Source organism: Pipistrellus kuhlii, unplaced genomic scaffold (assembly GCF_014108245.1).
Source record: "Pipistrellus kuhlii isolate mPipKuh1 unplaced genomic scaffold, mPipKuh1.p scaffold_m20_p_15, whole genome shotgun sequence".
In the NCBI taxonomy this organism is placed as follows: Eukaryota; Metazoa; Chordata; class Mammalia; order Chiroptera; family Vespertilionidae; genus Pipistrellus; species Pipistrellus kuhlii.
Genome location: NW_023425460.1, coordinates 41783465 through 41800073, shown reverse-complemented (window position 1 = coordinate 41800073; position 16609 = coordinate 41783465). Strand labels below are relative to the sequence as shown.

The window sequence follows — 16609 nt, the reverse complement described above, 5'->3', positions numbered from 1 at the left end:
CTCCCTTCCTCTCTGTAAAAAATTAATAAAATATATTTGAAAAAAATCCTCCTTTTTCTTTATTTATTTTGTCGTGAGAGAGAGGGAGTGAGAAAGGGAGAAGTACAGAGAGAAACCTCCATGTGAGAGTGAAATAGCAAACATCCATCGCCTGCCTCCTGCACGCCCCCTCCCTACCAGAAAGCCACGGAGTCCCCATTGTTGAGAGCACCGGTCATGGTCATTTCGCATGAGGCATGAGCCTGGAGCCTTGTAGAATAAAGGCTGGCCCGAGATCCTGTCTTCATCCTTTAAAATGCTGTGTTTATGGAGCAGGATCGATTTACTGTATCCCGGAAAGTCTACAGTTCTGCTCACGGCCATTTGCTGACTAATGTCTCCCACAGAGAGCAATAAGCAAGTTTCTGAGTGATGGCTGTCTTTGACATACCTCTATCCAGCCCATTTTTATTTCCAGAACCTCTGCTTTGATTAATACCATTAGAGCCCGGAGCAAATACAGGGTGTCTGAGTTTTATGTCTCGCATTTTATAGCAGGAGCGCCCCGCTGAAACCTGTTTTTTAATTTTTATACCACGAAGGCAAGCGCAATGAGCATCAACCTACAAAGTCAAACTAGTTCCTCCTCAACTACCTGGCTTGGGCTCTAAAAAAAAATCCTGAACCATACTTATTTATATCCTCTACTTTTCTGCAAAAATATTTTAATATTTTTACCCTCTTTGCTGCAAAAATTATTTTAAAAGTGATGTGTGGGGGTTGAGTCCCAGGTTAACCCACAAATCAACTCATTTTTACATACAATAAACTAAAAAGGATTGCACAGTAAATCTACAAGACAGAAGTGCTGTTAAATTAGCTAAAATCAGTAACAAAGGAGTCCCGACAATAATTCTCTGGTTGACCAGAAAGCTGGTTCTCCATGAACCAGTGGTTGTGTGGCTCAGAGGTTGCATTCCTGAAATGGTGTTTTTCCGATTTTTTGACGTGAAATCATCAAATCCCTTTGTGTTACTGCATGCCAGGGTAACTTAGTGCTGGAAGGGTGAGATGCTTTAATGTCTGGTTAACCTACTGGTAACAGTGTGGTAGGTTTTTCTTCAAACTCCCAGCATTTCTGGCTTTACCTGCAAAGCGTTTTCCTTTCACCTCTCCTCCTCGCCCTACCTTCACAGGTGGGTCTCAGTTTCTTTTCATCAGCTTGCTTTCTCTCCTCACAGCCTGCACTCTACAAATCTCCATTCTTCTTGGGCTTTTCACTTTGCCTTTCTCCCCTCTTCCCGATGCCCATGTCGCCCTGTGAGTGCTGACCGGGAATATCACACAGGTGGGAGCAGTCACGGCAGATGTTATTGCATTGGATTTGCAGAGAAACATACACAGGCCTCAGCTAACGACAGAAGGTCTTACAGGGGACCATGGCCCCTGTGTATTGGGGGCCAGGTCATAGACATGTACTTTGTATAAATAGACACGTCAAGCATCAACTCTCTCTGGTTGTCTGTTAGCATAGGTCTGTCAAGCACTCTTAGATCAGCAGATAATATTCCACTGACCCCCTGGTCTTTATTTCCAACCACTTATTTATCGAATGGAAGCTTTCAGCTGTGTTGGGGCTATTAGCACTCCAGAGACTTCCCATAGCCTGCAGGGATAAAGGAGGCTTTTCCATGTTCTTTTCCCCAATAATAATAATAATAATAATAAAATTTGTTGTTGTTTTGTTAATCTTCACCCGAGGATATTTTTCCATTGATTTTGAGAATGGAAGGGGAGGGAGGGAGGGAGACACATCATTTGATTGCCTCCCACACGAGCCCCGACCAGGACCAGGGATTGAGCCCTTGACCAGAATTGAACCGGGACCCTTCATTTCAAGGGCTGACACCCTATCCACTGAGCCTAACTGGCTAGGGCTCCCCAAGAATTTCTGAGCACCACTTTGACATCCTAAATAGATCAAGAAAAATCAGCTTGAGAACAAAGCTGTCACTGTAGGCTTTGTATCTTCCTGCGCTGGCCTGATGCTCATTAGGCGGGGCTCACCTTTGATTTGGGGTGTAGAGTGCTGTAGATGTGGGTGAGCATGGTACCCACCTATCTATAAAAATGCTGCGGCACGCCTTTTTTTTTTTTTTTTTTTTTTGCAGATCATTACACAGTGTAGCTGCATTTTAATTTTGGATGGGAGAAGTCCGTGAAGTTTAATTGCCCCTACAAGGCCTGGTTGAGTGACCAGCAAGTCAAATGATTTATTTCCTACTGCACCGAGACAGAGGGGGAGGGGCTCACGGGGAGAACCCAGCAGGTCCTTGGTTCTTGCCCTGAATATCCTGGAGTCCTCGGGGGCCCGAGACATGTGTGGCCCAACACATGCAATTGTGCTAGTCAGTGGGCCGTGCTCTGAGCAGGGCTGAGTGATGGGATAATTAGAGCCAAGCCGACGGCGGGTGGATGGTGTGTCTGCAGATAATGGCTTGTTTGCTAATTGCCAACACCAGATTTTCTGGGTAATTAGACATTTGGTTTCTTCCAAGACCTTCTGTGCAAGCGTGGACACATGGCCGCAGGCCTTCCAGGTAGCGGGTAGAGAGAGTGTGGCTCCAGTGCAGGGTGGCATCTCTGCCAGCTGCCCCAAAGGCTGAGGGCAGGGCAGAAGTCTCGCCAACAGGTGGAAAGGACCATCTGGCCGGGCCCCCTAGTGGAGAGGCCAAACCCCCCAGCTTTCATGGCAGAGGATGCCCCTGAGCTAGGGGATCAGCTAAGAAGGCAGAGGCCAGCAGGCTGGTCCAGGAGCCTGGCTTCTGTCTCCATTCTCCTCTCAAGAGCACCGAGCTTTAGGTGCTAATAGGAATCAAAAATTGCTTCCCCCCTCAGATATGCAAATTGATTTTTTAACTTATATATTTATTTTTGAAGATAGGAAGGGAGAGGGATAGAGAGTTAGAAACACTGATGAGAGAGAAACATCTATCAGCTGCCTCTTGCATACCCCCTACTGGGGATGTGCCTGCAACCAAGGTACATGCCCTTGACCGGAATTGAACCTGGGACCCTTCAGTCCTCAGGTCAACGCTCCATCCACTGAGCCAAACCGGTTAGGACAAGTTGATTTTTTTTTAATAAAAAATATTTGTGTAGTAAAGTAAAAAAAAAAATAATAATAATAATAATAAAAAATAAATTACATATATATATATATAATAAATGTAAAATGTAAGATTTGCCATTTTAACCATTTTTAAGTGTACAAACCTCTGGAAATAATTACAGTCAGTATTGTGTAACCATCACCACTATCTGTTTCCAAAACCTTTCCTTACCAATACAGAAACAGTACACACCGTGTTCCTGCCCCCTTCCAGGCCCGGGTAACCCCAAATCCATCCCCTATCTTCACAAATTTGCCTATTCTAGATATTTCATATAAGTGGAATCATACTATATTTCACCTTTTGTGCCTAGCTTATTTCACTTAACATAATGTATTCTAGATTCATCTATGTTATGACATGAATGAGAATTTTATTCCTTTTTACAGCTGAATAATATTCCATTATATGGACATACCATGTTTTGTTTATCTATTCACCCGTTGGTGGATACCAGGTTCTGCCTACAGTGTGCTTATTGTGTCTGCAAGGACATTCACATACATGTATTTGTTTGAATCTTTGTTTTCAATTCTTTGGGGTAGATATCTAGGAGTGGAATTGCTGGGTCACACGGTAATTCTATATTTGACTCTTTGAGGAACCACCAAACTCTTCCCCAGTGGCTGTGAGATATATATATATATATATATATATATAGATATATATATGTTCCGATTTGTCCACATCCTTGCCAACATTTGTCATTTCTGTTCCTTTTTTATTATAGCCATCCTATGGGGTGTGAAACAGTATCTCATGGTGGTTTTGATTTGATTTCTCTAATGATTACTAATGTTAAACATCTTTTCTTGTGCTTATTTGCCATTTGTATATATTCTTTGGAGAAATGTCTGTTAATCTTCACCCGAGGATATTTTTCCATTGATTTTGAGAATGGAAAATCAACCCAGAGAGTCACATCCATTGGTTGTCTACCACACGCACCCCAACTAGGGCCGGGGACTCTGTAACCAAAGTGTGTGCCCTGGACAGGAATTGAACCCGGGACCTTTCAGTCCTCGGGCTGATGCTCTATGCACTGAGCCAAAGTGGCTCGGGCTCATTTGGTTGTTTTAAATACTATTGTACATGTAAGGGGGTGCTGACACCTGAACTTTGTGTGGCTGGGGTCAGCCTGGCCCACCACACAGCCCGGCACCTGCTCCCCGGCCGGCCCCTACCACCTCTAAGAAGCGTGCTTTCCTTTCTCTTTCCAGAAACGGCCCCCACGTCTGCGTATTCATCTCCTGCCCGGAGTCTTGGGGACACAGGGATCACGCCTCTGTCCCCTTCCCATATCGTGGTAAGACATGTGTGTACATGTGTGTGGGAGTGTGTTCATTACCTTGGCTGTCTGGGTCTGTTGGCATGAGGCGGCTGAGCAGCCCGTCACGTTCCTGGGTGGAGATTGCGTGGTCCCGGTACCAGCCCAGTGAGCCCTCCCGACTCCTTGTCCCTCTCTGGGCCCGTGTGGCTGGTGTCGTTGGAGCCAGTGGCCTGGGTGGCAGCATGGGCAGGCAGGTGGGGGCAGCCCTGAGGGGACGGGACCCAGCAGGGTCATGCGTGGTTATGGCAGCACCCGGCAGGGCCCTGGTATATGGAGCCCTGCTGCCAGGCCTGACCCACGGAGCAGGTGGAGAGGTCCCCTGGGAGCTGCACGGGCACAGCTGGCAGAGCCCCTGGGCAGTGGCTGCAGGTCTTCACGGGGCCTGGGGGAGAAGAGGGGGAGGCAGGCTGTCACTCAGAGCCAATGGCCCCGGCCCTCGGGGTGTTGTGTGTAGTAGCCGCGCATGCACAGGTGATAAGGGAGTGGTGGCAAGCTGTGGGCATGGTCCTTCCCTTAGGGGCGTCTCCCTGAGCCGAGCTGGCCTCCCCTCTCCCCAGGGCTTGAGCCAGACAGTGACGTCCTGGGCAGTGGGTGGGCAGCGGGGCCGGGTGGGACCCCCCCGAAGCATCTTCCAGAAAGCCAGGCGTGATGACCCCCTCCCCGATACCTTCTCGGCGTATCTGCAGAACGATGCCGACTCCAGCGTGGCGGAGCAGCAGACGTTCCTCGTGGTGGTGGCCGTGGACTTCGGGACCACGTCCAGCGGCTACGCCTACAGCTTCACCAAGGAGCCCGAGTGCATCCACGTGATGAGGCGAGTGCTCGGGCGGGCGGGGGTCCAGGCGCCGGGTCCCGGACTCTGGCCCTGCTCGGCCCAAACTCACGGTGCCATTGGGGCAGCCACGCTGGTCTCTGGGCTGGCGGGGTCGTGGTCCGCCGAGACAGTGCTGGTTTCATTCTGACTTTGTTGGCCCGGGGAAGGGCATGGCTCTGGGTGTGAAACCTGGCCCAGGGACTCCGGCCTGCAGCCTTGGGGGACAGGTGCCCGCTTACAGGTGTCCGTGGTGGACAGTCACTGCGTGAGCTTAGGCCATTGCTGAACCTTCTGAACCTCAGTGCCCTCATCTGTGAAATGGGGATGCCGACAATTCCTGTCAGTGTAGGCGGGGAGGTGCCAGCTCTTCCAAGTGAGGGGGTGTCACGGGTGCGTGACCAGAGCAGAAAGCGCCACGCCTGAGAGGAAGCAGAGCGGGGAATGCAGCCGCGTGAAGGGTCACCTGGAGTTGCCCTGGGTCTCCTGGGGGCGCTCTCAGACTCCCTGTGTCCACCGCACGCACACGGCAGCTGGCACACTCTGGTGTGGGCTCCGTGTCCCCACGGGGCCGGCTGTCTAGGGGGATTCCGGTCTGTCCAGCACCGACGCCCGCTGCCCCGGCCTGGCCCTGGCCTTCCCGCCGTCTTCAGCCCCTGAAGCTTTGGGAGCTGTGGATTGATCACCCCAATTCTCCAAATCCACTATGGCCCTGGAGATACACTGTGATTGGAAGTTGTGGGATTTAGTTATTGATCCCGGGGTAAGATTTTAGGCATTTTTTTTTTTTTAAAAAAGTTCGGTAGACAAGACAAGTTGTAATAAAAGCGATCCCCACCCGGTTTGGGTTAGGCCCCGCCTTTCCTCTGGAAAAGCAGACGTGGCTCAGCTAAGGGACCCGCACTCTGAGGCTCCGGAGACCCGTGGTGTCCCCTCATCTCCAGTAGAGACCCCGAGACAGCCCGGCCCTCGGGGTTCGGCCTATGGAGCCAGGATCCTGCCTCCGATTGGCCAGGCAGGCGTAGGGTCTGTCTGCTCGGCCGTCTCTGAGACAGGAGCCCCGAGTGGAAAAAGCTGGAATCAGTGCCCGTCAGCGTCTCCGCGGCTGTCTTAGGAAACGCAGTTCCCGGGAGGCAGCCAGGCCATGAAACCGGGGCAAAGAGCAGCCAGAGCCGGACTTGCGGGGAGCAAACCGCCTAAAGACCGGCCTTGGCCAGGGCTCAGAGCTGTCCTCTCAGCTTCGGGGTTCGGAAGGAGGTTCCTCCTGCCTTTTCCTTCATCAGAACATAGGAACTTAACACGGGACAGACGGACGGACGGAGCGGTGAGAGAAGGCTGGCTTTCCGTTTCAGTAGGAACGAAGGAATGCAAATGGAAGGGGACGCTCGGGCGGTTGTCCCTGACGCTTCCCATCGATACAGTCACTCTTCTCACTGCACACCTGTTCTCTTCTCACTGCACTCCTGTTCTCTTCTCACTGCACACCTGTTCTCTTCTCACTGCACACCTGTTCTCTTCTCACTGCACACCTGTTCTCTTCTCACTGCACTCCTGTTCTCTTCTCACTGCACTCCTGTTCTCTTCTCACTGCACACCTGTTCTCTTCTCACTGCACACCTGTTCTCTTCTCACTGCACTCCTGTTCTCTTCTCACTGCACACCTGTTCTCTTCTCACTGCACACCTGTTCTCTTCTCACTGCACTCCTGTTCTCTTCTCACTGCACTCCTGTTCTCTTCTCACTGCACACCTGTTCTCTTCTCACTGCACACCTGTTCTCTTCTCACTGCACTCCTGTTCTCTTCTCACTGCACACCTGTTCTCTTCTCACTGCACACCTGTTCTCTTCTCACTGCACACCTGTTCTCTTCTCACTGCACACCTGTTCTCTTCTCACTGCACTCCTGTTCTCTTCTCACTGCACTCCTGTTCTCTTCTCACTGCACACCTGTTCTCTTCTCACTGCACACCTGTTCTCTTCTCACTGCACACCTGTTCTCTTCTCACTGCACACCTGTTCTCTTCTCACTGCACTCCTGTTCTCTTCTCACTGCACACCTGTTCTCTTCTCACTGCACACCTGTTCTCTTCTCACTGCACTCCTGTTCTCTTCTCACTGCACACCTGTTCTCTTCTCACTGCACTCCTGTTCTCTTCTCACTGCACTCCTGTTCTCTTCTCACTGCACTCCTGTTCTCTTCTCACTGCACTCCTGTTCTCTTCTCACTGCACACCTGTTCTCTTCTCACTGCACACCTGTTCTCTTCTCACTGCACTCCTGTTCTCTTCTCACTGCACACCTGTTCTCCTGCCCACACACGCATGCCCGCCCGCGCGGGCCTCCTCTGAGCGGCCTGCGCGTCCGCTCCTCCTTCGAGGCCTCTCCCAGTTCCTCCTGAGCCCACGGCCTCCCCCTCCACCCCCTCCTCTGCCTCCGAAGCCCGGGAAAGGCCCAGGGTCTTTCCCGGGCTTCGGAGGAAGGTGCCAAACCTCTGCCTTTCCTCGGCGGCAGGCGGTGGGAAGGAGGTGACCCCGGGGTGTCCAGCCAGAAGACGCCCACCACCATCCTGCTGACCCCCGAGAGGAAGTTCCACAGCTTCGGGTACGCGGCCAGGGACTTCTACCACGACCTGGACCCCACCGAGGCCAAGCAGTGGCTGTACCTGGAGAAGTTCAAGATGAAGCTGCACACGACCGGGGTGAGCGGGCCCGCCCCGGCCCAGGCCCTGTGCCGCGGAGAGCCAGCCAGGGTCCCGGGGCTTGTGGGGGCGGGGGCCTTCCAACCCGGGGACCCCCGGGCTTCCTCCCGGGCAGACATTCACGCCCACTGACCTCGATTCCGGAAATTACCCGAGCACCCAATGCGTCGGTGCAGTGGTCGGCAAACCACGGCTCGAGAGCCACATGTGACCGACGCCCCCACTTCTTCCAACGCCACTTCTTCAAAATAGACGCTCCCAGGTCAAAAACCGACTTCTGCGCATGGGCCACGAAGCTTCAATCGCACTGTACGTGCGTGCCCACACGTGGTGTTTTGTGGAAGAGCCACACTCAAGGGGCCAGAGAGCCGCATGGGGCTCGCGGGCCGAGGTTTGCCCACCACTGCGTTGGTGGAGCGCACAGCACTTTGTGATGGACACGTGGGCAGGGAGATGTTGAGAATATTTTGTGACTTGATTGCCTGGGAAACTGACCCATCAGAGTGGATGCTGGCAGGAGCGTAGGCCTGGGGGGCTGGGATTATAGGGTCATTGGGAGGTTAGGGGATCCTGAAGGAGGGATGTGGGGACAGGGGCTTTCGGGGGGATGAGGGCAGTGGTGTTAACTAGCCAGTCCGGCCCATTAACCCCCTGCGTGGGGGAGGGGGAAGCTCAGGAAATCAGGTGCCCGGCAGCTGGCGGCCCAGGTCCCGGAGCAGAGCTGCTCCCGACACACTGTCCGGGTCAACGATGGCCTCCCCTCTAGCTGCACGGAGAAGGCTGGGCCGGAGGATAGAACTGTTTCCGCTTAAACACACCATTCCGTGAAGAGTCAGGGTGGTGACGGTGTATAAGGTCCGGACGCTAGGGCAGACAGCCTGGGTTCAGTCCTGCCCCTTCCAGAGGCTTAATCCCAGCCCCTGGCCTCTCCGTGCCTTGCTTTACCTTATCCGTGCGATGGACACACTGGCAATGCCTCCGTCCCCGGGGGTTTTGTGAGGAGAAAGGGAATCAGAACACACACAGCTCTCCCGCCATGTGGTACTGGTCAGTCCTAGCCAGGGCGAGCTCCCCTGATTGCTGTCCTTTGTCGCCGTGACGTGCGTGCAGATGACAAAACAAGCACTCATGGGCAACCCAGCCGCCAGCACCCTGCTTTCCAGGGTGGGGGTTGGGGGGGAGGATGGTCTCTCTACCACTCGGACAGGCTCCTGCTAGGAACACACCCTCCCTTTTCGCCCAAGGGGATGCAGTGCTGCACTCAGCCTGCAGAGGTGGACACACAGGAAGTTGTAAAAGGCGGAGCCTGTGGCTTCCAGGGGCTGGGCAATGTTCCTGAGTCCGGGAGCCGTGCCCCAAAGCTGGGGTGTCTTTCTGAGCATCCGGGAGCTTGTGCAGGTGGGTCAGGATGACTGACAGGCTTCCCGAGGCAGGGTTAGCAGCTCACTGCCCCTTCACACTCCGAGGCAACGCCCCATTGCCCAGCGGGGTCCATCCGGAGGCCCCACTGACTGCCCCAGCAGTAGCGAGCCTGGTGGTTCCGGAGGCTCAGGGGCTCCCTCTGCCCATCCCCAGCCGGGGGACGTCTCCCCTCAGTTTTGAATTACCCCGGTCCATACAGCGTCCCAGAGCATCCTCCACCCAGGCCCGCGCTCACGTCTCTTCGCTCCTGGCGAGGGAGCGAGGCGCGGTGCCAGACTCCCGAGGACCAGGCTGCAAAGCCTGAAAATAGGAGCTCTGCTATTCTGGGCGCTTGGTTGGCAGCTCCCTTCAGGCGTGTTCAGCGCCAGGCATGTCAGTGCGTTGGCATGATTATGGAGGCCTCCGTGGGCTCTGAGGGTGACCATGTGTGTCCCGGGTGCAAATAAGATGTAAATGGCACCGGCGGCGCCTGCTGCTGTTCTCTCTACCTGGGCTCCGTGACTGCCCTGAAACCTCGCTCCCAGAGGATGGGGTGGGGGGAGAGAAGCGGAGGTGGGGCTGAGGGGAACAACCAGGGCTTCCTGCACAGGGCGAGGACATTTCCTCCAGGCCAGTTTTGGGGGACTCTCACACATTGGGGAACACTGACGTGGCCACCAGCCACGCCTCTCTACCTCCCCCACCACACACCCACACACATATCTCCTCCCCCCTCCCCCCCCACCTCCGGCAGCTGCAGGCAGCTGTTCCCGAAGCTGGCAGCTGGAAGGCCCCTCTCCTTGTCTTCCTACTGTCCCCTTCCTCTCCCTGCCAGGACCTCACCTTGGATACAGAACTGACAGCGGCCAATGGCAAGAAGATCAAAGCCCTGGAGATCTTCGCTTACGCCCTGCAGTACTTCAAGGAGCAGGCGCTGAAGGTAGGACCGTGGCGGTGCCTGTGCTGTCGGGGGGGAAGGAGGAGGGGCGCGCCCGCCACCCAGACTGTGCCCGGAGGGAGAGAGCAGGACGCGCCCCCCTGACCGTGGGGCGGAGTGGACAGTGGTGCAGCCACTGGGGAACTGTGTGGCCCCTTGAACCAGGAGGTCGAGGTTCGGTTCCTGGTCTGGCACATGCCTGGCACAGAGGGGACATCATTGGTGTTTCCGTCTCTCCCTCTCCCTTCTTCTCTCTGAAATCAATACAAATATATTTTAAAAGTGAAAGAAACTCCATGAAGAAAGCTGTTCAAGGAGACTTGCAGGAGCGAGGCCTTCACAGGGAGCGGCCTGGTACTTGAGGGGCGGTGGGTGATCCAGAGGGGACTGTGGCATGCTGGGCCAAAACGAGCTGAAGTAGAGAAGGTCTCCGAAATCCCACGCGTGGTGGGCTGGTTCATGAAGGAAAGCGAGCGGGAGTGCGGGACCAGGGAGACGATGGGTCAATGTCAGGTTCCTTCCCCTCTGAGCTGTCCTCCGGCGGCTGGCGGATGGCAGAGCTAAGCTAGCGCCCCTGCAGCCAGGAAGCCACCATCCAGGCCGGCTCTTCCTGCGGAGGCTAAACCAGCCTGGGCGGCGGCAGGTGTGCTCACAGTCCTTCCCACACGCACACGCTCACCTGCTTTAAAGCCCAGTGCAGACCCGCGAGGAAATAACAAAAATCGGCCGTTTCATGTTGGCCCAAAGCGGGGGAAAAAAGCTCAGCGCAGCCCCAGGAGGACCTGCCACATCCACCTGCCCTCTGCCCTCTCCTCGGCCGCAGGAGCTGAGCGACCAGGCGGGTTCGGAGTTCGAGAACGCGGACGTCAGATGGGTCATCACGGTGCCTGCCATCTGGAAGCAGCCCGCCAAGCAATTCATGAGGCAAGCTGCCTACCAGGTGAGCGCGGGGCGGGGCAGACGGCGCTTGGTGCCAGGGCAGAAATACAGGTCTGTTCCCCTCTGCCCGCCTCGCCTGGGAACCCACAGGAGCACGCATGGTCGCCCCAGAGGGGTGAGGCTGTCACCCGGTGGCAGACACCTGGATGAGGGCAGTGCACGCCTAAGGAGGATGCCAGTCAACACAGCGCCATGGAGATGGCATTCCGGCCCATCCCTCCTGGGTGCCTGCCCCACCCCATACCCCCCCTCCCCCTCCCGCTGGGGCCTCAAACTCTGCCAGCCTCCAGCCCTCAGGCGGCTGCAGGCCACTGTGCCAGCACAGGGCTTCCATGAGAGCCTGACGTCCTGGCAAGACAGGCTGGTCCTGCGATCTGGGTTCTAATCCAAGGGCAGAGCTGGCTCCCGCGTGTTTACTGCCTCCCCTGGGCCGTGAGCGCCACCCTGGGCCTTGGCAACTCTGTGCCCTGAACGTCAGTCTCCACAGCCGTCGCCTGAGCCGGGCTGGGGATGTCACCATGGACACCGGTGTCCTCTCGCCCTCCACCAGGGGACATGCCTCCCACGCTGGGTTTGTGGCCAGAGGGCCGAGCCTGTCCTGGCCGACACCCACCGCCCACCGCCTCCACCCTGAGCGCAGCAGGGTCGTTAAGTGCCCCTCTTCCCCCCACTTCCTCCCCTGCCCTGGTGTCATGGACTGTACCCTACATTCGGGGCTTTACTCCAGGTGGCAGATAGAGTCAGGGCAGTGCCCCTCTCCTCCCTTTCCTCCCCATTTCCCCCCTCCCTCCCACCCAGCCCCACCCCAGACTGTCTCTCCCCTTCCTCCGCTCCGCTCAGCGTGAGAATCTGGCTCAGCCATGCATCTGCCCAAAATAGACTTGTTTTCATGGGGATGAAGGAAGAGAGTGCAAGTTCCAAAAAGAGGCAATCCTTTAAAGAGAAGGAAGCCCAGACGCACCTCAGCTGCCACAGACTCCCGGGCTGTGCCGTGGCCATGGCCATGGCCAAAGACAGGACCCCGGGAACGGCTGTCTGAGGCCACACGGCCCCGTGTCTGGTCTGCGTGTTTCCCAGGCCGGACACTCAGCCTTATGGCTCTGACCCTCATTTCCAGCTCACAGGAAGAAGCCTCCAGCAACAAACGTGTGACCCAGAAAGGGGTCAGCGCTTATTTTTAGCCTGAAAACGAAGGAGGTGCAGTGACCGGCAGATGTGTCAGGGCTGCTAGAGCTGGGGGGTGAGGGGGGGGCTCCTCCAAGGACAGCATCTCTGAAAGCGTGGGGTGGGGGCTGGAGGCAGCGAGGGGGAGGGGAGAGGCCTGGGGCAGCTGAGGAGGAAGGAAATGGGCGGAGGGCAAGGGTTGGCGTCCCCTGGCGTTTGGCACAATCACAATGGCACCTCGGAGAGTAGAAGGTCACCCGTCCCGAGCAGGGCAGATACGACGTCTTCCATGGACACAGGGAATCCGCTTTCTGAAGCCGGAGACCCTCTGCGAAGAGGCCGTCTCCTCAGAACTGGGGGGCTTTTGTTTGGTGCCGAGATTGCACAGTGTTTTTTTTTTAAATCCTCACCGAAGGATATGCTTTTTTGTTTTGTTTTTTTTAAAATTGATTTTTAGAGGAGAGGAAGGAAGAGAGAGAGAGAAAAAAACAACAGCAACGCCCTGATGTGAGAAACTTTGATCAGTTGCCTCCCATACATGACCCACCAGGGGCTTGAACCCACACCTAGGTATGCGCCCCGACTGGAGGTGGAACCTGCAACCTTTTGGTGTTTGGGCTGATGCCGTAACCAACGGGGCCACCTGGCCAGGGCTGTGCAGCTTCATTTTGGACCTTTAGACGTTCTGATTTGATACTGTGCTCAGTTTACAGTCACTGAGTGGATCACTCAGTCACTCATTCATTCAACAAACCTGGGCTGGGAGCATTCTGCGGGCCAGGGCCGGGATTCATACCTGTGCCCTGTGCGTCCGGGCCCGTCCCTGCTCTCGGGTAGCTTGAAGCCAGTGGTGCACTGAAGCCTCACACTTCTGGGGGCAGAGGGCGTGCAGGGAGGCACTTTATTCCATCCGTGAACCCCCAACGTATCTGCCACTGGTAGAGTCAAGCGCTTGTTGGAAAAGTAGGGTAACCTCTACCTTTTATAAAGCCTGGGGCACCTTTAGACCCTTGAAGAGCATCCTGCGAGAGGATGGTTCTGCCCTGGCCGGGCGCTCAGCTGGGTCCCGTACACCAGACACGCGGGTTTGACTCCTGATCAGGGCACATACGTAGGGGGCGGGTTCGATCCCCAGTTGGGGCATGTTTGGGAGGCACCTAATGGATGTTTCTCTTCCTCTCTCCCTTTCTCCTTTTCTAAAACCAATTTAAAAAAATATGTCTTCAGGGGAGGATTTAAAATTTTTTTTTAAAAGAACAGCTGGTCCCTCCTTGGAGGCCCACGAGGCCTAGCACGGGAGGTAGTCCCCCTGCGTCCTGAGAGCTGTCCGGACAGGAAGCAGTTTGCTTCTCTCCAGAGGCATTCTGCCTAGAATGTGTCACCCTGGGAGGTCCCAGAACCCGTTCAGTCAATGTTTCCCCACGGATGACTTCATCCTCCAGCGCCGCGTTGCAGCTCACATCCGCCCCCCTCTCTGAGCGGAGCGCGGTGACAAATAGACACATCAGGAAAACACGCAGGAAGGAGCCACCCAGGACGGCCAGGGCCCGCGCGGCTCGACGCCCGGCCAGCGAGCGCTCGCCGGCCGCCTGGCCTTTCCTCTCGGCTGTAAACACAGTCCCGGCAGGTTTTCCCAGCTGGCTGCAGGGCGGGGGAGCGTGGACGGCCCTGGCTCAGGCCTCGCCGGGGACGCCACCTGCTGCTCCTCCCCCCGGGAGCAGGGGACCGTGAAGCAGCGCTCCGAGGGGCCGCTCCGATGGCGCTCCCTCCTGCCGCCCCAGATTCCTGGAGGAGACCCATGGGGTCGTGTGCCCTTGGCTGAAGCGCTCTGTCTGTAGAGTCCTCGGCCACGTAGGCCGAGTGCTTGTCTCATTCCGGTTTGCAGAGATGAGCGCCAGGAAATGGCAGAACCTGATTCGGGATGGAGGGATGCTCGATGCGTTCCTTTGGCAGCTCCCTGTGTGCTGGGGGCAGGGAGGCCCGGCTGCTGCCCTGGGAGGACACCCCCTTGTGCAGGAGAGGCCGGACAGGCCCGGTGGCCAGGAGGTCCCAGCTCCGGGGGCCGGATTAGCAAAGGCAGAGGGAGCACTCATCTGCTTCGGGTGACCTTGGCCTGGTCCCAGGCACATAGACCCCCCGGTCTCCAGACAGGGTCTCCGGACAGCTGCCGGGCTGGAGGGCCAGAAACAAAGCTTGCACTTCCTGGCACCAGATCCTCCTGCCCGGAGAGAGCCGGCTGGGCTTTTGAGCCTGGCGAGTCCCCTCGTGTTTCCTCCTTTTCCTGGAGTCCAGGCAGCCTGGGACCCCTCCTGGGGAGGTGGAGTCTGCCCGTACCGGCTGCTTCCTCTTGCCTGTCCCTCAGTTTTTTTTGTTTGTTGTTTGTTTGTTTTTTAAAAAATATATTTTATTGATTTTTTACAGAGAGGAAGAGAGAGAGAGATAAAGAGCTAGAAACGTCGATGAGAGAGAATCATCGGTCAGCTGCCTCTTGCACACCCCCTACTGGGGATGTGCCCACAACCACGGTACATGTCCTTGACCAGAATCGAACCTGGGACCTTTCAGTCCACAGACTGACGCTGTATCCACTGAGCCAAACCGGTTTCGGCTGGCCCTCAGCTTTTTTCACTGGCCACTTTGGGAGCAGCCGTTGGGGCCCAGACCCGCGTTGCCGCTGGGAGCACGAGGTGGAGCCTGAAGCCTGGTGGGCACGGAGGAGTGTGTCGCTCGGTCCTGGGCCCTCTCTCACCTGGGGGTTTCCCGCTGCCGGGAGGCCTTCGGGATTGGCAGCATGAGATGTCCAGGCACTTGGCGCTGGTGGTAGCTCAGGAAGACAGAATTAATTGGTTGGTCTGGGTACGGCATAGGCAAGTACCTACAGGCAGTGTGGCATCGGGTGCCGTCCCAGGGTACATGGGTAGCTGTTCCTTTAAGCCAGTGGAGGGGAGCGTCAGAGGCACAGGGCGTTTGGTCCAAGTCCTCCGGAGGCTGGGGCCCCACCCCAGCAGCTGGAGTCGTCAGGCCGGGAGAGCAGAGAACCAGGACAGAGCTGGTCTGCAAGGTGTGAGACAGGGGCCTGGGCTGCTCGGCCGCTTACGGGTCCGGTGCCTTGGAGCTTAAGAGACGGAGGCCCATGTCCCAGGAACCCCGGACAGGTCACCCTGCTGCTCCGAGCCCTGGCTTCTCTCCACAGAGTGAAGGATGGGCGGCATCCGGAAGGTCCTTTTCGGTTTTGCCCTCCTAACCTGGCCTCCCAGCCCGCCCAGGTACTGCATCTGCTACACCCCTTCCACCGGCGACTGCAGGCGGCCCCTCCTGGCGAGAGGTCACTGTGCACGTGTGATGTCAGGCAGGCCTGCCCCGGCCTCCAGGTCGAGGCCATGAAGCTTCATGAGCTGGGTGTGGAGCCGGGACTTTTGCCGAGTGGGTGCGGCCTCTGAGGTTCCCATGGAAACGGGACCAAAGACAACAAACATTGACGGGCAGGAAACCCCAGGGGCCCGAACAGCTTCAACCAACAAGCGAGGCTGAAACTGGTTTGGCTCAGTGGATAGAGCATCAGCCTGCGGACTGAAGGGTCCAAGGTTCAATTCTGGTCAAGGGCATGTACCTTGGTTTCGGGCACATCCCCAGTAGAGGGTGTGCAAGAGGCAGTTGATTGATGATTCTCTCATCGATGTTTCTAACTCTCTCTCTCTCTTCCTCTCTGTAAAAAATCAATAAAATATATTAAAAGAAAAAAAAAAAAAGAACAAGCGATATCTGGTGCTCAAGTTCAAGGCCACGAGAGGTGGGCCAGGACCTGGAAGGGGCCACGCCGGGCTCCTTTCCCTGGGCACCCTCAGAAGGGTGGTCCCCGAGCCTCCAGGAGACACTGGAACAAGCCAGGTGTCTCAGAGCAGATCAGAGCATTCCTGCTGTGAGAGGGACAGGACTTTGAATGAGGGAGCGGCAGCTGCCTCCCCACCCACCCTCCAGAAGGGGGCGCTCTGCAGGATTCCAGGAAGGGCTTTCTCCCGGAGCCTGGGAGCCTCCCTGTCCCACTCCCATCCAGGAAAATCCTGCCCAGAGATGGGCCATTTGTTTCCTCCCCCCACTCCTGACCCCCACCCCCCCGATATTGGAGCTAGCTCTGACTCATCAGACTGCTGGGCCTGCTACAGCCCAAACCAGGCCA

General features: G+C 56.2%; 1 protein-coding gene across 6 annotated transcripts in view; it reads left to right on the top strand.

Moving 5' to 3' along the window:
• The window catches only part of HSPA12A (heat shock protein family A (Hsp70) member 12A), a 101510-nt gene that overhangs the window by 72593 nt on the left and 12308 nt on the right, over positions 1-16609 (top strand). For all 6 annotated transcript variants that reach the window (XM_036439181.2, XM_036439183.2, XM_036439180.2 and 3 more), the window contains 5 exons: positions 4373-4458; positions 5169-5296; positions 7805-7991; positions 10228-10332; positions 11153-11269. In XM_036439181.2, coding sequence (XP_036295074.1) covers positions 4373-4458; positions 5169-5296; positions 7805-7991; positions 10228-10332; positions 11153-11269 — 623 coding nt within the window. The remainder of the gene's footprint in view (positions 1-4372; positions 4459-5168; positions 5297-7804; positions 7992-10227; positions 10333-11152; positions 11270-16609) is intronic.